General features: G+C 47.9%; 8 protein-coding genes across 8 annotated transcripts; 6 read left to right on the top strand and 2 right to left on the bottom strand.

The window, feature by feature from the left end:
- Positions 1 to 595: 595 nt before the first annotated feature.
- Positions 596 to 1,534, top strand: Pmar_PMAR021003 (hypothetical protein; the record flags this gene model as incomplete). The annotated part of the gene is made up of 3 exons (XM_002784565.1): positions 596 to 1,268; positions 1,401 to 1,432; positions 1,472 to 1,534. 3 exons carry the CDS (start codon positions 596 to 598, stop codon positions 1,532 to 1,534), a joined length of 768 nt encoding a protein of 255 aa, XP_002784611.1.
- Positions 1,535 to 2,438: 904 nt separating this feature from the next.
- Positions 2,439 to 3,927, top strand: Pmar_PMAR021002 (retrovirus polyprotein, putative; the record flags this gene model as incomplete). Its single annotated transcript, XM_002784564.1, has 3 exons — positions 2,439 to 3,215; positions 3,487 to 3,552; positions 3,574 to 3,927. The coding sequence occupies 3 exons, from the start codon at positions 2,439 to 2,441 to the stop codon at positions 3,925 to 3,927; spliced, it is 1,197 nt and encodes a 398-aa protein (XP_002784610.1).
- A 36-nt stretch (positions 3,928 to 3,963) lies between these two features.
- On the top strand, positions 3,964 to 4,124 carry Pmar_PMAR021001 (hypothetical protein; the record flags this gene model as incomplete). Its single annotated transcript, XM_002784563.1, has 1 exon — positions 3,964 to 4,124. A coding segment is annotated over one exon (161 nt), but the record flags the coding sequence as incomplete, so codon positions are not given.
- A 1,167-nt stretch (positions 4,125 to 5,291) lies between these two features.
- Positions 5,292 to 6,542, top strand: Pmar_PMAR021000 (hypothetical protein; the record flags this gene model as incomplete). Its single annotated transcript, XM_002784562.1, has 1 exon — positions 5,292 to 6,542. One exon carries the CDS (start codon positions 5,292 to 5,294, stop codon positions 6,540 to 6,542), a length of 1,251 nt encoding a protein of 416 aa, XP_002784608.1.
- Positions 6,543 to 7,641: 1,099 nt separating this feature from the next.
- Pmar_PMAR020999 (hypothetical protein) lies at positions 7,642 to 9,402 on the top strand (the record flags this gene model as incomplete). The annotated part of the gene is made up of 9 exons (XM_002784561.1): positions 7,642 to 7,714; positions 7,762 to 7,873; positions 7,924 to 7,994; positions 8,417 to 8,522; positions 8,672 to 8,760; positions 8,814 to 8,886; positions 9,071 to 9,131; positions 9,179 to 9,256; positions 9,310 to 9,402. The coding sequence occupies 9 exons, from the start codon at positions 7,642 to 7,644 to the stop codon at positions 9,400 to 9,402; spliced, it is 756 nt and encodes a 251-aa protein (XP_002784607.1).
- Positions 9,403 to 14,383: 4,981 nt separating this feature from the next.
- On the bottom strand, positions 14,384 to 16,250 carry Pmar_PMAR020998 (conserved hypothetical protein; the record flags this gene model as incomplete). The annotated part of the gene is made up of 5 exons (XM_002784560.1): positions 14,384 to 14,678; positions 15,573 to 15,668; positions 15,717 to 15,819; positions 15,988 to 16,076; positions 16,126 to 16,250. 5 exons carry the CDS (start codon positions 16,248 to 16,250, stop codon positions 14,384 to 14,386), a joined length of 708 nt encoding a protein of 235 aa, XP_002784606.1.
- A 1,937-nt stretch (positions 16,251 to 18,187) lies between these two features.
- Positions 18,188 to 20,509, top strand: Pmar_PMAR020997 (conserved hypothetical protein; the record flags this gene model as incomplete). The annotated part of the gene is made up of 2 exons (XM_002784559.1): positions 18,188 to 18,198; positions 18,295 to 20,509. 2 exons carry the CDS (start codon positions 18,188 to 18,190, stop codon positions 20,507 to 20,509), a joined length of 2,226 nt encoding a protein of 741 aa, XP_002784605.1.
- A 241-nt stretch (positions 20,510 to 20,750) lies between these two features.
- Pmar_PMAR020996 (conserved hypothetical protein) lies at positions 20,751 to 21,421 on the bottom strand (the record flags this gene model as incomplete). The annotated part of the gene is made up of 4 exons (XM_002784558.1): positions 20,751 to 20,798; positions 20,934 to 21,038; positions 21,211 to 21,281; positions 21,331 to 21,421. The coding sequence occupies 4 exons, from the start codon at positions 21,419 to 21,421 to the stop codon at positions 20,751 to 20,753; spliced, it is 315 nt and encodes a 104-aa protein (XP_002784604.1).
- Between the last annotated feature and the right edge of the window lie 34 nt (positions 21,422 to 21,455).

Genomic DNA, 21,455 nt, shown 5'->3' with positions numbered 1-21,455 from the left:
GATATATCGCATAACGTGATATAACGCGATATCATGTCGTATATCGCCGATATACGATTCGTGATTTTCGGGAAAAGGCGGTTTTCAGTAACGTTTTTTTCGCGACGTGATAAAGTCGATTATCACTTCCTGTTTATCACATCGTGATTAACGCGACTTGGCGTTTAGCGGGTGCATCAACCCCATGTTGCGGTTTCCGTCCGAGCCGGACGGCTCGCGGAAACCGCCTCCATTCCCCCCTCACTCAAATCTTTTTTGGGGGATAGATCCAAGAGTTTGCGAATAGCGAATTCCCGTCATTGGAACCCTTACTACCACGTTATTTCGTGAGTTTCACTAGAAGCTTGTAGTGGGATCTTGCGCAGTCATTTGTACTCGCGTGCTCTATTTAATCCATAGCTAATCGGGGAGGCTGGTCGTAGTTGGTGGCTGTTCCAGCTGTTGGCGCTCCTCTTTGTCACTCCAACCTCACTACTTCATCCAACCACTTATACTAAAGTCCCTCTGGGTTGTGTTACCTCATCTGAGCACTAGAATCACCACTTAGTTCATATCTGTCCCGAACCCTACAACATTTGGGGGCTTTCGCCGAGAAATGTCTGATGCTTCCACTGAGAAGATTGAGGCATTGACTGATAAGCTGACACAGCTTACAGAAGTGGTGACTCAGATGACTCAGATTCGTGATAATCGGTCATCATCATCGTCATCGGCAACTCTTGTTGGTCTAAGACTACCTAATGTCGTTCTGCCCGTCTACAGATCGACGGATGATTTAGATGACTTCTTGCATCAATTGAGGTCCATTCTTGCGACTACAGAGACCCCTACGAAACATTGGGTTGCTCTGCTGAAACAGCAAGTGATGCAAGATAAGAGGGCTTTCGATTTGGTGAGGTTAGCTGAGTCTCAGTATCATTCTGAGCTCACGAGTGCCAAGTCAGAGGAGGACTATCGTAACTACTACAAAAAAGTTCAGAGTTTCCTATCTTCTAAAAGAGGGAAACCTAAGGAGGAGAAGACTCTCGATCTACTCACCAAGTTCAATGCTATGTCTCAGAATGTCGATGAGACAGTAGAAGAATTCTCTGTGCGATTTCTGGATCTCCATCATGATCTGCAGAAGTTGATCCCTAAAATCTATGTGACTACCTCCCAGGAGGAGAATGGATCGACTAAGGTTAATGGCCTTCAGTTGCAGTTGCGGTTCATTGTGCATTCAAGCTGCGGGAAGAGATCCGTAAAGAGATTGTTGCCCGACAGATTAAGTATGACTCTATCCAATTGTTACTTGAGGCGGCTAGACGTTTCGAGACCTTCCACAACCCGAAGACGAGCGCTCCCTGTCCATCACCCATAACTGACAACACAGTATGGTGTTCGGCATTGCAATGCTATAGGTGTGGAAGAGAAGAACATTTTGCTCGAGACTGTAAGTTCACCGATAGGAGTTGGTCCAGGTGGCCGGCAGAGAGCCGAGTTTCTCACGCTGGCTGGAACCAGCAACCTATCGATAGGACTGGAATCTCTCTAAAGCCAGCTAGCGAGCCTTGGTGCTCGACTGGCGCGGCAGAGAGCAGTCAAGGACCAATATCTCAGTGCACGTGGCCGCCTAGAAGCTTCTATGATCAAGCTTCCTTTGATGAGTCACAATGGGTAACCAATAGAGATTTCTTCTCAAACCAGACCTCAAAAGGTCGTGGTAAGGGGCGTAAAGGAGGAAAGGGCAAGGCCAAGGGGTACGGTTATCGGCAGGGTACCGCCCGGAGAGGACAGGCTCCGAGGAAAAGATATAAAGTGAGTCTGCTGGAGTCAAATCGCAGACAGCATGATGACCAAAGTTCCCCTAATATTTCGGTGCACCGACGTGATAAGGAGGAGAAAACAGAGGATGCTGCTCACTCCATGATCGATCCTCGAGAGAAGGACGACTTCCTTGCCATGCCCATATATGTGAATGCCGGTGATATTGGACAAGATGTATCGAGACGCCAAATTCTGGCCACTTCCATATCACCAAGGCATGACTTGCCAGGTGTGAGAACACTCATCGACACCTGTTGCAGTATAAGTCTGGTGAGTCGAGAGCATGCTAACTATTTACAATCGTTGGGCTATCGTTGCGGTAAGGTGGCATCTCCCATCGAAGTCGGTATGGCATCTGAAGAAGCGACCTTCACAACGTCACTAGTACAAGAAGTACCAATGTGTTTCGATGGTGAGAAAGATCATTCTGTGCGGATGGAATGTCCTGTGATTGATGGACTCCAATGGCCCTTGATACTGGGCATCAACCACCTGACTCTGCTCAATGCTCGTATCAACTGTGTTGATCGAATTGTTCAAATCGGCCACAATCACTGGCGTACTGTCACAGAATGTATACTACTGTGCTTGATTGTACGGAGAGTACATCAGGCTCTCGAAGCGACTTGGTTATGAATACTGTTGACCTCGTCCGCTGTAATTTCTCCACTCTCCTCCAGCCTGGGCTCAATGAAGTAAATGTGTGCTTCTCACAACAGCATGTATCACTACCGGACAATCCCTGGGTGAAAGATGTTGGTATCAATGGGAATGGAAAGTATTTTGTCGTCGACGGTCCGATTGATACGTCATCTGTAAGTTTTGGCTCCTTCAACATCCTCGTGGCAAACACATCCCCGAAACCAATACCATTACGAAGTTATGAGCCCATAGGCCGGATCGTCAATGGCGGTGGTGAAAAAGTCTCAGACTCTCTACGTGCTGAGCTCAGAAAGGAGAAAGAGAAGCTGGATGAGGCCCGTGAGGAAATTTTTCGTGATCCTGATCGTGATTTGCCGCCTACAGGAGATCGAACTGGGCCGAGGCGAGATGAGCAGTACGCGGCTGAGGTGCTCAAGGCCATAAAGTTGGAGGAATGTAATGACCTATCTGCTGAGCAACGGGCTGATCTGAAGTTACTTATAACTAAGTACTGCCGAGCCTTCCATCTGCCAGGTGAAATATTCAGTGAGATTGAGGGGTACAAGCATCGTATTGAGACGGGTGATCACCCACCAATCTACTGTACTCCTTATGCCATCCCAGAGAGCCAGGTGCAGTTCGTGAAAACTGAACTAGATCGGATGGTGGCCGAAGGGATTTGTAGACCAAGTAATAGTCCGTGGAGCTCTCCTGTCTTGATTGTGAGTAAGAAGGATGAGCATGGCGAGAAGGTTCGCCCTAGACTTGTAGTGGATTATCGCAGGCTGAATGCGATAACTCAATTCGACAGTTTTCCACTACCTCAGATCAATACTCTACTCTCAACGTTGTCTGGGAAATGCTACTTCTCCAAACTGGACATGTACTCTGGTTTTTGGCACATAGCCATGGACGAGGCCCACATCTGTAAAACTTCTTTTACTACTCCCTATGGTATATTTGAATATCTCAGATTGCCATTCGGGCTCCAAGGAGCACCAGCGTCCTTTATGCGCATGGTCGTGAGGGTTTTCGCAGATTTGCTCTGTGAGAGCGATAGTAGGGGGCCATATCCCTCTTGTGGCCTACATGGACGATCTGCTGGTGAGTAGTATATCTTGGAAGGATCATCTGGCCCATCTCGCTCGAGTCTTTGAAAGGTGTCTCGAGAAGGGCATTCGTCTCAAACCTTCCAAGTGTCATTTCGGACTGCCTCAGATCGATTATGTTGGCCATCGTGTATCCAGAGAAGGCATTTCCCCTGATCCCTCAAAGGCGAAGGAGATCTCTGCTATCAGTACTCTGACCAGTAAGCCTCAATTGCAAGCCTTTCTGGGTCTGAGTGGCTACTACCGACTCGGTAGTACCGAGATCATATACGTGACTATGCTTCCCGTACATTTCACCTTCGTCGACTTACTCGTGAAAATGTCACGTGGCGATGGGGTGACGTTGAGCAGTCAGAGTTTGAAGATATAAAGCATTCCCTTTCTGACTCGGTTCTCGTTCATCCAGATTTCACCAAACCCTTCATCGTACAAGCTGATGGGAGCAGTCACGGTCTCGGAGCTGCTCTCTGTCAAGTGGATGATAACGGTGTGGAGCGTCCCATAAAGTTCGCCAAGTTCGTCGAGCTCTGTCATCGGCCGAAAGTAAGTGGTCTACAGAGCAGGTAGAGTTACTTGCCGTCTTGTGGGCTGTTGAGCACTGGCACTACTATCTATATGGGCGTCACTTCACAATCGTGACTGATCACGATAATCTTCGATGGTTATTACATGTCTCGCCTAAAAAGCCCCGGCTGTGTCGATGGGTTCTGAGACTTTGTGAATATGATTTTGATATTATCCATCGTAAGGGGGCTCAGCAGTCGAATGTAGACTTTTTCAGTCGATATCCTCCCTCCGGTCCTGCCAAGAGTAATGACCGTGATGGCAATGATCGGTCGTATTGTGCAGTGTGCCATAGAGAAGGCAAAAGGCGGCGGGTTGTGAGCGACAGTGCTACAACGACAGTATCATCATCGTCTGATCTGTATACTTGTGTTAATGTCGCTATCAACTCCCAGGAAAAACCTCCACTTTGTTTGCCAAGCCGACATGAGATCGTTGAGAGCCAGCGTCGTGATCCTATTATCAGCCAGATCATTCAAAATCTACCGCAAGGTGGAGATGATAGCCTCTATAGATTAGACCCCATCGATGGTGCTTTACTAATGGTTGCTCCATATCCTGATGCCTGGGATATACCGGAAGATGTGGAGTGTTGGTAATACCTAGTGAATACCAACTAACGTTTCTTCGTTACTTCCACATCCAATCTGATAGTGCCCATCGAGGACGCGAAGCCACGCTTTCGACTCGAAAGCTGGTCGCTCATTCTGGTGGTCTAATATGGCAAAAAGTGTGAAGAGATTCTGTAAGCACTGTTTAGGCTGTCAGTTGAGGAAGAGCTCTCATGATCCACTGGTCGGTCGACTCAGAACGTCCTAATATACTAAGCCGTTCTCCGCTATTGGCGTCGACTTGATCGAAATGCCGCCAGGTGAAAGTGACGTTGAGGGGCATCCGTATCATTTCATCTTCCACGCGGTCTGTCTATTCTCCAATTATGTTATTGCTCGTCCGCTTCGATCTAAGAGTATGATGGACGTAGCAAAATGTCTATTCAGTGAGGTTATCTGCCATCATGGTTACTTTGGTACGATTCGTTCAGATCGTGGGAAGTAATTTTGTAATTCCCTACTTGATGAATTGTATAAGTTCGGGAATGTTGATATTCAGCGAACTTCGTCGCTGAGAGCGCAGTTCAGTGGCCAGTGTGAGCGTGCTCATAGATTCCCGATGGATGCTCTTGCCATACTCTGCAGTGGTCGTGAGGATCTATGGCCACACTTCTTGCAGCCGGTTACATTCGCTCATAACACGAATCCTGGTAATGGTCGGTTATTTTCGCCGTATTTTATTACTCATGGTGGTCGGAATCCACCCACTCTGCCGGACCTTTTGTTGAAGAGTCGCACTAATTCTTCATGCGAGCCTCCAGATCTGGAGATAGATTCTATGGCAGTTGATATGGTGGAATCTATGAAGACTGCCCACGTATGTGTCCGTCTTGCCCTCCAAGATACTCGCTTGAAGGCGAAGAACAAGTACGATAAAAACCGATCCGTACCGGACTTCGTTGAAGGGGACTTTGTTGGCCTTCGAGCTCCGCCACGACGATCGAAGCTGAGTTTGAAGTGGCGCGGTCCTTATATTGTGAGTGATCCTTGCAATAATACCGTATTTCTCAAAAGTGTTCCTCATGGACCTCCTACTACCGGTACTCGAGTCAATGTGGATAGGTTGATTCACTTGAACTTATCTGGGGACCTTGACTCCACTACTGTCGAAAGATCTGTCATTGATAACCAACATGGTCTTGTTAATTTCCCCGCTATATCAGAAGCTGGTAACATTATCGATGACCCTCCTATTCCTGTTCCGACTGTACCAGTGCAGCTAAAGAAGTCTCTGATACCGTCTACGGGAGAATCCAATGTCTCCAATATCGTAGATGCTCAGGAAGGAGAAGTCGTTGAGATCTCGAGAGGAGTACCTGATCCTCAACGAACCTTTGCTTTGGTAGACAGGAGTTTCAAGGAAGATTTCGTGGGTATTGGTACAACCCGAAAGGATAGAGAAATGATCACCGCACTTTTCGACGCATGTCCAGCCCAAGTTGGTCTGAGTCCTAGAAGAGCGGTGGAACTCATTATGAACTATCCGGGTTACCGTCGAGGATATTTAAAAAATGTTGCACATCATACGATCTCGTTGACTGTAGATCGCTATGGTTGGCTCCAGCGAGTCCATACTCGTCTTTATTTCATCGAAGATGCTTTGGGTGTTGGATATGTGGTTGGTGAATTATTACGCAGTTCCGTTACAGGCGAAAAAAAGCACTTGGTGCGATTTTATCAAGTTGTTCGTCCCGGAAGTGATGTCATATGTGAGGAAATGTCGCCTCCGGATTGGATTCTGGATAGTGAGATTATCTTTCCATTGTCGATAACCGAAGAGAGACTGCCTCATGGACATTTACGTCTTTAAGACGTAAATGTCCATGAGGACTCTCCAGTAAGTTACTGGAGAGTCCCATGTGAAGTTGGAGCCCTATAATTTCAGTCTTGAAGATTATGATCCCCAATGGGAATCCCGGATTCCCCATGCGACGATATCTTTAGACCCAGATTTTTGATGTTGAACTTTCTATGATACGTTCTCATTGAAGAAGGGGTAGAATGTAGTGGGATCTTGCGCAGTCATTTGTACTTGCGTGCTCTATTTAATCCATAGCTAATCGGGGAGGCTGGTCGTAGTTGGTGGCTGTTCCAGCTGTTGGCGCTCCTCTTTGTCACTCCAACCTCACTACTTCATCCAACCACTTATACTAAAGTCCCTCTGGGTTGTGTTACCTCATCTGAGCACTAGAATCACCACTTAGTTCATATCTGTCCCGAACCCTACAACAAGCTTTCTAGTAGAAAGGTTCGAAATAGAGTGTTTGATGGGATATATCAGATGTGATATGATCACTATGATCTGAGCGATGCCAACTTCAGGACGGAGGGCGATTCCCTTACTTTTCTGGCAGCAGGCCTGGCTAGATCGATTCTATCATAGCTGTTGGAAGTGCGCACAAACAGTGTATGCAGAGATATCGCTCTCCATGTACCATCAGGAGTGCAAGAAGCACCGACAACAAGATTACGAAATAAGGAAACACAGGGTAGAGAGAATAAAAGCTCACTTCACAGGGTATTTCCGTCAGCCTCAACCATCACAGGACTCAGTGAGCCGGCTGCGTGAGCCCGGCTCACGCATTATGCGTCAGCGTGCAAGAACAAGGGCCGAACTATCTGCGGTGGACAACCAGCCTCTTATATTTTGCTCGTTATAAAACAGCCTCAGATTCCATCCAAGGGCTATCTGATTCGATGGTGAATGCCACAGTCTATCAACTTGGACATTTTCCTCACTCAATCTTTGTTGTCCGAGTCGGACAGTCCAACGTTAGTGATAAGTGGGTCAGTACATGACGAGGAGATGGACACATGAGTAACTGATACTTCTATACTTCAACGTGTGGCTTGTTGTACTGGTTCTGGTCATAAATCATCGGGCCCGTTATCATTTGTCTCTCATCAATATGATTATCGCTCTGTTTTCCGCGTTCGCCTGCATAGCAGCAATCACTGATGCCGGCGAGCTTGGGAACGAAGGTACCGTGTTTGAACTCAGGCCGTTACCGTCCATCGATTATCTCCAGGCGAGACGCCCGCGTTTCACCATCTTCGTTCTCTGGATGGCGGCGGGGTCTTGTGCCCAGGCAGCAAGGGTAAACAGGAGTTCGGATATATACCAGTTGGCGTGATAAATAAGTAGGTATATTCAGCGTGCGGAGTGACTATCAAGGTCATGCTGCTTCTAGGTACTTCTACGCGGTTATGGAAGCCGAAGACGTAGATCCAGCATCAGCACCGACCTTCTGGTTTATGGCTGGTGGGCCGGGCTCGAGTAGCTTGGGGCAGGCGATGATTATCAATGGACCATGCAGGATGTCTCCTAACGGGAAACAGCTCCTTGATAATACGTGCGAATCTCCTTGTTTGGTGTCATGCGATGTGATCGTGTGGAGTTAGATACTCGTGGACTAAGCAAGCCAACAGCATTTGGATCGATACACCTGGACCTACCGGTTTTAGCACGGGGCCGATAGAGTCCTCCTTGGAGAAGTTTATCGGCAACATGTGAGCATTGTTTAGACCAGAGAATACACACGTCACAATAATTCTGCACAGGGTGACCTTGAGCGGGCAGTTATTCAAGAAGTACCCTCACTTGAACAGGAATGTACACCTCGTCGGGGTATCATCGTCTGGTATGCATGCCGAGCTAATATTGCGCGTGATACCATCCTGCAGCTCTCTTCGTTGCTATGTTGGGAGAGGGCATCCTGCGAAATCCACAGCTCAAGATCGATTTAAAAGGAGTGATGATGTATTCTGGTATAGTTGGACCGTACGCGATGTGAGCAATCCATTCATTCCGAGTTGACATTATTGACTGGCTCTTCTTGCCAGACAGCACGGAGCTTACGAGATGGCCAAGGAACGGAAACTTCTACCTCAGAAGGAGTCCTGATTCCACACTGTGCGTTGGTCGTATAATTTTCCCAGGCTCGATATAATGAAGACTGGCTTGACGAAGTGTGAAGCAGCAGTCGACAAGTGCAATTCTAATGGCCCTGGAAAGCCTGCTAAGCCCGGTGGATAACCTCTAACTCGAGCACCTTCGACAATCATGCTCTCTTCCTTGCAGTTTTGTGCCAAGAAGCTGTCAATATCTGTGAAAAAATAACGATGGACCCTATGGACAGAGAAGGCAAGAGCATGTAAGTGGGCGGGTCGGAATGGAAGTGTTGACCTTCGCTGTCTCGAATCGCGCCGCGATTATCGCGGCCCCTGATACGAGGAGGTGAGCCGACCATTCTGGCTACCAGACTCCTTTAAACCACATGTAGTCTCTCTGTGTCGTCCGGGATATTCCCATCAACCGAGCCAGTATTTCCTCTCCAGATACGATGTACGTGCACGAAAAGATGGAGATTCCAAATTTTACGCTTTCAAACCGGGAGAAGTAGTCGTTATTGCAGGTCTCAATTTCGAAAGTTGTCATCCACTCAGGCGGCCGGTTTCCTCAATAAGCCAAATGTTAAACAAGCTCTCGGCGTGTCTAAGACTTGGGAGCGGGAAAATGATCAGGTTGTCATTCTTACAAATTTGGGTTCCATGTGAACATGATGGTTCCGGCCCAGGTCCTACAGCTCTTCAATAAGTACGCCGCCTATAATGGGACCTGCTTCGTCACACAACTCCTCGACCACGGATTAAAGGTGAGAATGATCTAAGATCATCGCCTCTGGCCCAGAGGCTCTGGGATACACCGTGACTATGGATCTGCGAACTCGGTGGCCCAATACGCGCCACAGGGGGCATACCAGTCATCCGACTGCCAGTCGCGAGAGAATCGTGATTTTTCAAGTCTTCATGAAAACAAAGAAACGCAAATGGTCTATTCGATGATGAAGCTAATATTGGACGGCTACGCTCAACCAAGTCCACTAATTTTGATATAGTACAAATCATGTCTGGAGACTGAGTGAAGGAGTAGATACGGAGTATCCTTTCATTGGATCAGTACGGTATACGGTATATCACTGCTACAGATACTTGTGGTCAATGGCGATGAGGATTATATCACGAACGCGGTGGGTACAACGGAATGGCTGTTCAACTTGAAAGGGAAGGAGGGGTACGGCGAAGCACTCAGACATTCGAAACCCCAAGATCTCAAGGTCGGGAGCTTACTCTATTACAGTGACACCTCTTAGCACAACCTCTGTGGCGAAGACTCTGTTTCAGTTTCCTGGAATTGGCGTCATAGGAACGTCGCGTACTTCTCGGTACTCTAATGAAGCGAGACTCGCATTCGTTGAGGTGGAGAGCACATTTTGGTAGCGAACATTGAGGGTGCCTGTTCAGGTGAAGAACGCAGGCCATTCACTCATGCTCAATCAACCCGTGGGGATGCAACAGATACTCAAATCTTTCCTCACCGGTAACCTTTGGTGATACGCAAGCACTCACCAGTAGAACGCCGATCTGAATAGCTTGCATTGTTCAGCAGTTATCGGTCAATATCACGAACTTTTCTTATCTCGCCTTCGCTCGATATTCCCCCTTCTGGGCTTATCAAGCATTTGATCCCAGAGATTTAGGCGCCAAGTTATTTTCTCGATATTTCCTATTTCGCCCTCGGGGATAATATTCCTGGAATATGGTCTCAGAGGCCCAGACTATGAGTCAGTCTAGGACGCAAATATGTCCTGGGTTACAGTCAATTCGGGATTATTAGCTCGGGAAACAGATGGCCTTGCCTTCTACGGGGAGTTTCTGAGAGGAACATTGAGAATCGGACCAAGTGAGCGGCTCACTGTGAGACAGTCTGGCACACGAGAAAGATGGAGAGTAATGGCCCACGAGTCATATTGCAACATTTGCGGGGCAGCCATGGTCATCAAAGCCGACCAGCGAAGATAGTGCGATAATACAACGAAGAAAATAGTATGGATATGTAGTTGTGTCACAACTGTTGTGAACTGTATTGCCGTAAGCAGACAAGTTGTCTGAGACAACTGTACCAGTCATCAAAATTTCAGCGGTCCGCACGGACCGCTCGGCACAGTGATGCGCATGATACCTTAACCTAGATCGACACGAGGACTATTTTGTTGAAACTCGATGAGCTCAACTCGGTTGTCCATGAAAACAGTGAATACTGGGAGTTGTGAATCGGAAAAAATTCCCGCGCACCCTGAAAAATTATCAGTTATAATGGTGAAGACACAAGCGCGCCGCAGGCGGGCGATTACCAAAGTATGGCCTGGACCCACTTGCGACGTTTTTGTATCGAGCGGTTGGTCCAGCGCTCAAATTTCAAGCTGCAAATAGATGGTTCAAGGTTCGAATCCAGAGACTGTAATGATAGATTTGTAACTGATATGGTTTTTGCTGGGACGCGGTTGAGATATTGACTAGGCTGGGCCAGTAAGCTTGGTTAACTTAGCTGGTTCGCCTCCTTAGCAGTTGCTCCGGGCCCAGGAATTCAAATACAACATTATACAGAAGTATTAGCGTTGTATTTGTTCCTATAGCCTCATAAATTGATGTGTCCTGTGGTACTTTTCGGAGAACTGCCAGGATTGTTCTGCAACGAGGTTCCTACACTTCTTCTACGCTCGCTACTCAAAAGCTCTGCTGATGGAAATCCCATGTTTAACTAGTGTCTATCGGCGCTCTCTAAATCCTTATCGGAGTCGTACCACTACACATTTGGATCAGCATACATGATCTTTGTGTTGGCGTTCCTATCAAGAGGGTCGTTTAATATGACCTTCGCCAGATCATAATAATATTGTGTCGGTGGAGGTATCACTTCGAACATAATGATCGTGGCGTCACGGCACGATCATTACACACGGCACTGCCGTGTGTAAGTTCTTGAAATGGGATCTTGATGAGATTCTTGCCGCCTAGTATGACTCGCGATGCTGATCATCAGGCGATCTCGGATCTGTAATCGTGGGACAGAGCTGGTGCCCTGAAACATTACTGTTGTTACCTCGTAGAAGATATGGTCAGCCTTGCGTTCAACGGTAAATGGGCCTGTAACCTGTATGACTGTAATCAGTATGGCCGCCGGTTTTCTCAAATGCCGCGACTCGAAAGACCTGATCGCCCCCGCCGTAGTGGTATATCCCCCATGCGCTACGGCGATCTTGAAATAGCAGGGTCTAACTAATCTTACAGGGCTCGCCTGGTTTAACAATTACTGCTTGGATCAGCCGTGTCACGCGTTAAGCAGGACGTTCAACGTCCTGCTCAACGCGTCGCAACGTCCGACGTTGCGACTACGTATTTCTACAGCTTCAAAACTGGAACCCTCAGTTTCAGAACGCCGCAGACTTTGAAACAAAGTTTTACGAAAAACACCCGAGCTCTTGTGCCGGTTCCGGCATGAGGTGGAGAACCACAAAGGCAGCAAGATGATGAGTTTCGATTGTGCTATGTTGTCTTGCGCCTTGTGCCCGCTGTCTCTTAGCGCTGGCTGTGTGACGTATTACTCATTACTATGTTGCTGTGGTTGCGATTACTACATTGGCTTACTATCGTATTTCTGCAGTGCGATTCCAGGTGATTGTCGGATGGTTCGTTTGCTTAATGAAACGCACACATTCAGTGAAATTTCCAATGAATCGACCAGCAGCTCGGATTATGGTGTTCTCAGGGTGAACGAAAGCTTTCCTAAGGCTGCGGAAGGTTGAATTGGAAGCACTGCCCCCACACTCTCGTTGGAGATGCCGTCGTTGTGGTTATACCCGATTTCGAGCCGGTGAAGAACCTCTCTAGCCATGCCGATATTGCGGCGGCCCTTCACGACTCGTCAATCGCGAGAGAGGTCCAGAATTTCGCCCGTAGGAACGGTGTAGAACGACTCCTATTCGACGTATCAAACGACGATGGAGGGTTGATCATCCTGCTATGCTTTTGCAGTTGTACGTGGTGAACCCTGAGTAGGACATCTACTCACCGGAGGTGAGGCATATGACAGATGGCTGGCAATCATGGGTATCCTCGTTCGGTGTGAACTATAATGAGGCTGCCTCATTGAAGAAGTTGTCAATTGCCTCATTGGGGCAATTGACGTTTTCTTCAAGAAGAATGCTGATCGTGATGGAGACCCGGAATTTATCCAAGGTAGATTCCAGAAGCTTTATCTCCTTTTGGATCACGCTGAAGATCTGCTCGATGACTTGATGAGTTTAGACGGTTGGAAAGGATCGAGAGTTTCACTTTGTCCTGCATCACACAAGCGTAGCGGGCGAGTAAGTTCAAGGAATTTTTGAAAGAAAAGGAGCTCCTTGATAGGTCGACCCGGGTAGGTTCCAAGCTGGCACCCGAGCACGGCTGGTTTTTGTCCAACAATTAGGGGCTCGTGGACCCTGAGAGTCTCAGGCTGAGACCATTCATTGGTCACCAATGGAGAATTCAATCCACCGCTCAAGCAGTTTACGGAATTGGAATTCCACCGCTGCAAGAAACCGTCAACTTAGTTGACTCAACTACTCGACAAAAGAAGTGTTTTCGTCTTGTAATGAGATCTCGGAGGATCTCTCAGCGATTGTTAGTGGAAATACGATAAGAACTACTAGATCGAGGTCGCCTTCGTTACCGACGGTAATTGTGATTCTGCCTATTCTATGTGTACCCAACCGTTGCAGCCCTCGGGATCAGCTACTGCTTTTGGTCAGTCGGAGTGTTCTGAGAGACACAAGAACTCCTGGGTTCCTGCGCCCCAGTTTGGACCCGGGGCTCTACTACGATAGTTCTAGAAGATGCCCGCTCACAACCATTTGAATATGCGGGCTGGAAATCTGGAAAAAAGAGCCGCCATTCACAGTGAGATAGTCAGCTTTAAAAGCTGGACTGACATGAGAGCAAATCCCCAATTCAAAGGCCTAGGTTGTCGTCCTGCTCATGTCGAAAAAGTGAAGGATCAGGCTTCGATCGCGGTCTCCGATGAGGATGCTCCATTCTGCCTAGTTGTTTAGATATTATTTCAACTAATTTAGTTGTTCAGTAATATCACGGACGTCTTTCGAAGGGCTTGCCTTTCCAGCAAGCTGTGAGCCATCCTGAAGACGCGTAGTTATTTAATGTTGTATGATAAACCGTCAAGTTAGTGGAGCCTGACCTCATAACCCCATGGAGGTGGTGTTCTTAATAAGAACTTCTTATACCACTTTTTCAATTTGAAAATTTCTAAATAATTAGAAAACTGTTGAGTAATAGTGAATTCATTCCTAGTGTTGCGGTACACACCGAATCAGGTCAGCCATACGAATGTGAGACAGGCGCGAATGGTTTGTTCAAAATGCCTTAGTGGTACGGCAGTGTTACCGTGGTAGTTCAGTGTAATAACTGAACTACTACATAGTGATTAGTACCAGTGGCACTGTACTATCGCAGGAAGCTAGAGTCTGAAGATCCGAACACTTTTTGTCTACTATGCTTAATTGATGTAGTCCCTGTAGGGACGGTTTTGGTTCTCAAGCTTGTTATTGCTGCTAGGTTTGTTTTTGGTACTTCTGGAATTCGCTGTAGGATATACCACGAGTGAACCCCCTCTTACGCAGGGTGCATCAAGCGCATGATGATCAACAGCTCTTCTAAACTCAACTACACATACTTCGCACCTGAACACATACATACATTCCGAACAAGGATAAGCAACGATTCGGTGGTGCTAAGCTTTCCAAGGAGAATTACTCAGGAAGCCTTGCCATTGACCTGATGAATGTTAGAGCCGTTCTTGAAATAGGCAGAAATCAGCTCAGCAGCAGCGAGTCCGGCATTAACGTTGGACTCGAGAGTCTGCGCGCCCATCTTCTGCGGGGTAACAATGAGCTGCTTCCTTGATTGATCAGCACCGATCTTCTCCCTCAACTCGTCAATCTTGGTGAAACCAACACCAGAGATGTAATCGAGGTTAGAAATCCTCTTTTTGTCAGGACATGCTACTTGCAGAGGGGAGATCATCTCCGAGTCACAACGGTAATCACACCTAGCTTTCCTTTAGTGTGACTATCTCATGAATTTGAATATCTTGTCATGATTTGGAACGGTTGCGGTTCATCGGAGGTATCATAAGGATGTGGAGTACTCGTGAATCACACAACATCATCATGTGCTAGAAAAGTCACTGTGTCTACTTCTGGCTTCAACAATGATAAGACTTCCTTCAACGAATGAGCCATATGAAGCAACATACTAAACGCTGATGGATGCGGTACTTCCCCGATACTCACAAGAAACATCGAAAAAACTAGAACAAACGGCAGAAAATCACCTTCCCGCACACAGTTTCTTGAGGTTTCGAAGAGTGCATTGAGGATTTTTTATCAAAGCTAATTAATTACTGAAATCCGCCTACCATTCATCGGCCACTTCACGAAAGGAAACCCCACCGCCTTGTCCACAACCCTGTCGACACGTGATGAACACCAAACCCCATCGCATCGAGAGAATTGCCATAAGGTCAACACAATATCAATAGGAGAATAAGGGCACCCACTTTATAGAGGCCCCCTCAGCGACCAATGCAGTGCTTTATTCAAGCACTGCCGTTGCTAGTAGGAAGGCATCTGGTAAGCTTCTGGTCAGCTTCCCATGAATCACCAGGGGCTACCTTCACCGGCTCTACTGCGGCTGCAGACTCGACGGCGTCGAGTCGACGCAAATGTATCTATCAATCAAGTTCAGTTATACACTCGAGAACAGCGAGAGGCATAATCATACCATCATTTCTCCAACTCCTGAACATTTGCCTACTACACGAGGAGTTCAATGTTTTCAACAATTCTCAACAAAATAAACTTTCAATACCATATTGCGCACACATCACGATGAGGAGTACCCTCGAATGAGTATGATACTACTAGCCCCTGAGTAAGCCTACCTCTTGAAGTCCCCCGCGGGCATATCGCCTAACGAGTCGCTGCCAATATTCCACACAACAGTGTCCGGGAACGACGGGCTCTTCTCAGCCATCAATCTGACAGGAAAAGCGTTAAATCATCACAAGTCAATGAAGACTGCTCACATCTCAAAACCGTCACAAAGTATATGAGCGGGGCCAGCTGCTTGCTTATACACTCTATCCACAATACCCTCATTAAACTCAACCACCGAATTCCCATCATAACCTGCACAGGAAAACCAAACCCTTAAATAGTCACTGGAGTTTCACAACACTAGTGAAAAACATATTTCACCCATAGCACCGCATAGCACGAATATCGCGTTTTTCACAGAGTACTACACCACTGCATGTAAAACGGGTGAAACTCCACTATATGAATTGCCTTTCTTACAGTCCTTGCCTCCCTGAGCCGTATCGTTGTAATGATGCTCACCAACTCCCGCTACTGTTGTCGTAGTAATATCTCCGACCGAGAAGTACCTAAACCCTCTTCCTCGTCCTCTCCACACAGCCGTTCATGGACTATTACGTATGAAGAGCTGTTGTGAACTGCATAGCCTCCGCACCAGTATTCACCACTTCCATATGCATCCCCAAATAGTCCCCACCTAGAGTTACAGTATACCGCAACTCGAATTCGAATGGGCATCCCATCGTTTCCTTAGTAAATTCATTCGAAACCAGCTTGAATGTAACCTGTACAGAGCTCAGCATCTACACGATTTTGGAAAGTTATGGTACTATTACTAGTGAGAATATATTAATATTATTAATACTTGAGTATAAATATAATGGAGTTTCACCCGTTTTACGTGAAGTGGGGTTATACTGTGAAAAATAGGGTTGTCCCAAATGCAATTGCACGGCGCACTTAGTGCAATTGCATGCAACTGCAATTGCCGAAGTTGCAATTGCTCGCAATTGCATTTTTTCGGGCGCGCGCTGTGCGCGCGCAGCAAAACACACTCTCTGTGGGTAGCGGGAACCTAACAAGTGTAGTTATCAACCATATACCTGCCGCCTCCGAGTTGCAACAAAAGCAGATTGATATTATCATTATACTTGAGAGGTTAGCGGAGCGCTGCGGCAGTGAAATCACCTTTGTAACGAGAGAACTATGCAAACCTGGAACACACCGCGAAGAGCACACAATCTGCACGTGCATACGCACACATGCGTGCAAGGTACGTGTGCGGCCATCCCACGGAACTTAACCTAACAAATTGTTGTTAGTTGTTAGTAACAATTCCTTGTTTCCATGTGGAGCAGCGATGCACCACTGGCCTGATGCGCTTTGACCACACCCACCTGACCCGGGGGATGTGTGCCGGGCCCTATCGGTGTGTAACATGTAAAACCTAGTTCGCACCATGCGATCCCTGCCACATAGAACCTTCGGCGCATTCGCAGGTCATGGATTCCCCGATTGCCGATCTACAGATTAGACAATAAGACTACTAGTCTGAGATTAGTGGCAACGTTGAACGTTGCTTGATTGGCAATCTCGCGCACACTTGGACATCCAGCCTTCGCCGAATGGCGCCTCGGTTCTCCAATCCCACACTCTCGAGTCGGAGGGGCTTGCACATTCTCCAGGAACTGGCAGCTGATGGCGCTCCGATTTGTCACCTGCTCGAAATCGCGAACCAGATCCTTCGATTGCTGAGCTCGCAACTTGGCCGGACGCTGTTCAAAGAGACTTGCCGGATTGGGAACAAGCTATGGCGAGTGGTACTGAGTCGTTGCAGAAGCTAGTATTCATCAACAGTTCATGGAAACAAATTCAAAGTTTTCTCGCGGACTTGTCTGAGGTGAGGAATTGGATGGGGGAATGAGGAGTGAATTGAGAAAGACTTCAGTTGCTGAAGTTATTACTGCATCAGAATTGAATGATGTTACATATTTATCAGCGATACGATATCACCCAGTATCATACTGCCAGTATGTTATATGATGTAGCTTTATACAACTATAGTACAATTTCATTATCAAATTTTTATAAAGCTGCAAAACCTACTATACGCCTGTGATACTATACAGGCTGTATGATGCAGCTGCTTCGGAGTTTCCCAGTCATGGATGATCCATAATGGATCAGTTTCAGATTGATTCGGATGGATTGCAGAGCGACGCAGTTCATGAGAAATATGACTGTATTTCTAAGAAGATTTTTGAATCCAACCTAATCTCAATTCATTAACATGCAGTGAACGCCCATCACGTACTAATCTTTGATGCCGTGAATCACAGTCTGTGAATCAGACTGTGATTATCAACGATTAGCATGATATTCTCAGGTATCCAACTAAATGAAGCATGAGGTCATATAAAGCCTTCAGAGTTGGGTTGAGTTGGTTCAATTGAGTTTTTCTCTCCGCCTGCGGCGGATCTGTTCAAGTTTGAATATTTCTTGGCGAGCGAGATATTATATGCGCATGCTCAGAACTCGCGCGCCCACAAAAAAGTTGCAATTGCACCCTGCAATTGGGATTGTGTGCAATTGCGGAAATTGCATGCAATTGCATGCGTGCAATTGCAGCCGCAATTGCATATGGGACAACCCTAGTGAAAAACGCGATATTCGTGGTGATATGCAGTGGTCGTAAGACTCTCGTTGTGTTAAACGAGGTTGTCCCCGAATTCCACCTGCGGCCATATGCCCGCATGGAGTGAATCAAGCGGACTTCCTCCTACGTAGGCTCTTCCCCCGTGATCCCGAAAGGGCTGCGGAGGTCAATGCCTTGGTTCTACCGCCGCAAACTGATCCCATCCCGGCGGTCACCTACTCTGAACTCAGAGAGGCAGCCAATGGTTTACGGAGAAGCGCGGCCCCTGGAAAGGATGATGTGACCAATGGCGTCATTCTCGATACTCTCGAGGTGCTGAAGGACAACTGGTGTACCCAGTTCACTGAAGCCCTTGAGACTGGTATATATCCCGATGGATGGAAGTCGTCCAAAGGGATCTTCATTCATAAGGCCGGCAGAGACCCCACCAAGCCTAACGGCTGGAGGCCAATCTGCCTGGTCGGTTCAGGTAGCAAGCTGTTCGAACGTCTCATAGTAGAACGGCTTGCATCTTGCCCGCAGATCCAGAAGCGATTGGACTCTCCGATTGTCCATGGATTCTGCAAGGGCAAATCGGTTGACTCTGCTGTCCTGCGCGTAGTCGAAGCGTTCAGGGCTGGCAGAAAAAGGAGTAAGAGCGCGCCTATTGCACTTGTCCAACTCCACGTGCAAAACGCGTTTAGCTCGGTAAAACACAGCCACATCCTGGCAACCCTGGCCCAATACGATGTCCCACGCTATCTAGTGAGCATTGTAGAAGGCTACTTAAGGGCCCAGAGTGTTTCGGCTGTCTATGGTGCAGACGTGGCCACTCTGGAACTTCAGCGAGGGGTGCCTCAGGGCAGTGCCCTGGGCCCCTTCTTGTTCCTTCTATCCACCCTGCCGCTTGTAGATGACTTCGCAAAATTGGAGGCGAAAGGCGTGAGCTTGACCCTCTATGCGGATGATACAACGGTGGTGGTATCCGGTGGAACTGGCCCGTCCCTGGTTAAACGGTGGCAGTCAGCAGAAGCTCTACTACTGGCTTGGGCCGCCAAAGCGGGAGTGTCCTACGAGCCGGCTAAGAGCCAGGCACTCCTGCCCAGGACCATCGGGGACCATGCCTTGTCCCTTGATGGTACACCCATCGACATTGTTAAAGTCGTACGGGTGCTCGGTGTCTGGATCGACCACCGTCTGTCTTTCCAGCACCATATTCGGTTAAAGGTGTCCGAAGCCAAGGCCAAACTTGGTCGTCTGAGGCACCTCGGTTGGACGCGAGCAGGGATCACCGGTAAGAAAATAATCAAAACCTACAAGGTGGCGATCTTACCGGCCCTTGGCCACGCAGTAGCGGCCTGGAAGGAAGGGCTTGAATCCGCCACGGCAAAGTCCGCATTGCTGCAGGTCACAGCCATGGCAACCTTGGGTCAAGACTACGGTAGTCTGACTACCATCCGGGACAAAGAGGAAGCCAAGAGCTATGCGCAGGTGGCTCTCCTCTCCGGAAATGCCATCTTTACCGATGGCTCGGTGGTCAAAGACCGTAAGACCGGTGCTGGAATGGTGGTATATCGTAAGGGTGTAGAAGTTCATTCCAACTACTGGAAACTCTCCCCCTACGCTACTATCACGGACTGTGAACTCCTCGGAGTTCTTGAAGCAGTCCGCTGGGTTATCCTGACGACGGAAGGAGAGGAAGAATGGGCAGTCTTCACGGACTCTCAAGCAGTACTCAAGATCCTGTCGTCGAGATCTACGGTGGCTCGGCGGGACAAAGCGAGACAGATCACCCTGCTCTTAGCTGAAATCCCGGACAAGGTCACCTTCCACTGGTTGCCTGGTCATAGTGGCATGTTCGCTAATGACCGAGCCGATGAATTGGCAGCCAAGGGTGCCTCCATGATGGAAGTCTCTGCGGAGACGGAAATCAGTGTGAAGACCCTTAGGCGTTATCAGGCCGAAGCCGGGCGTCTGGCACTGCGTAGGTGGTGGTCAGACAAACGGGCCGGTCTAGGCACTTGCGTCAACGACTTCTCCTACTGTGCCTCGCATGCGAGGCTATGGAGTCGAGGGGAAATTACGCCCGCTGGCAGTGCCGTGGTTTTTGGTAGGGCTCCCACTCCTGCGCATCTTCACAGGTGTGGAGTGATCGACTCTCCGGTGTGCGACTGTGGAGCCCCGGTAGGGAATCTACGGCATCTCCTGCGCTCCTGCCCGCTCCTAGAGCATGCCAGGAAACGTGTTAAGGGAGGTGTCCCCTATCATTTTTACAAAATGGTCGTCGATTTGAAGCGCCGTAAGGCCTTCAATCGACTCTTCTTGGCCCTGATGCAACATCTTGATGCTCGCCGGGGCCTTTTATGATTGCTTAGAAGCGGCGCATGCCGCATAGCGTTTTGGGTAGCTTAGCGCACTCTCTTTGTATATTTCATCTGCATGTCGCTGTAAAAAAAGGAAAAAAAGAAAAAAAAAGAAAAAAAAAGAAAAAAAAGAAAAAAAAAATCTAGCAGCGACAGCAGCACAGACACAACCAGTCGAGCGGATTCGAGTCATCAGAAGACTCGTCGGAGGTGCCAAGCCCAGAGGATGGAGGAGCGGAGCGACGTTAATTAAGGGCAGTAGCCTTAGAGCAGAAGAACATGATTGCTGTATCCTGTATTGCTCGTTATTAAGGACCGTTTCAATCAGCAGTAGTCGTAAAATATGTTTTACACTAGTGTTTTTCATACCACTAGGGTGAAACTCCAACGCGTAATTAACACAATTCATAATGATAATAATTTATTACGCACGGATCCTCCTCGGTGCTGTAGCTGTCGAGCTCCCACTCAGTGTTCCTCGCGAAGCCGTGCTTCTGGAAGGGACCGTTACCAGCGAATTGCGGCCAACAGACCTGTGGGAAATTGTGGTAACGCTGAGTATTACTACCTCCACTAGAGCGTAATCGATATCGGCCGAGTTTTATCGGGAAAATTCCGATTTTTTTACCAACTTTTCTGCTAAATTGTCCAAAATCTTGCAAATCCGTAATAACCAACACACATCGGCCCAATACCACTACTTACGGGGACTCCGCCTCTCATGGCTTTACCGTTGCCATAGTCAGCGATAGGGGACAGATACAGGTTGGAGTTGCCTGAAGTACTTCGCCTAAGTGATAGAACAGCAGCTACTCATCTCATCACCTTCTCGGTCGGTCCATCTAGCCACGTGAGCACCGTAGACGTAGACGTCACATGATGCCTTGGGGTATTTGGGGTGACGGAGGGTGACCATAAGGAGATCTGAAAGGGAATGATGGATGGCTACC

Source organism: Perkinsus marinus (assembly GCF_000006405.1).
Source record: "Perkinsus marinus ATCC 50983 genomic scaffold scf_1104296934700, whole genome shotgun sequence".
In the NCBI taxonomy this organism is placed as follows: Eukaryota; Perkinsozoa; order Perkinsida; family Perkinsidae; genus Perkinsus; species Perkinsus marinus.
This window is presented reverse-complemented; position numbering and strand designations above follow the sequence as displayed.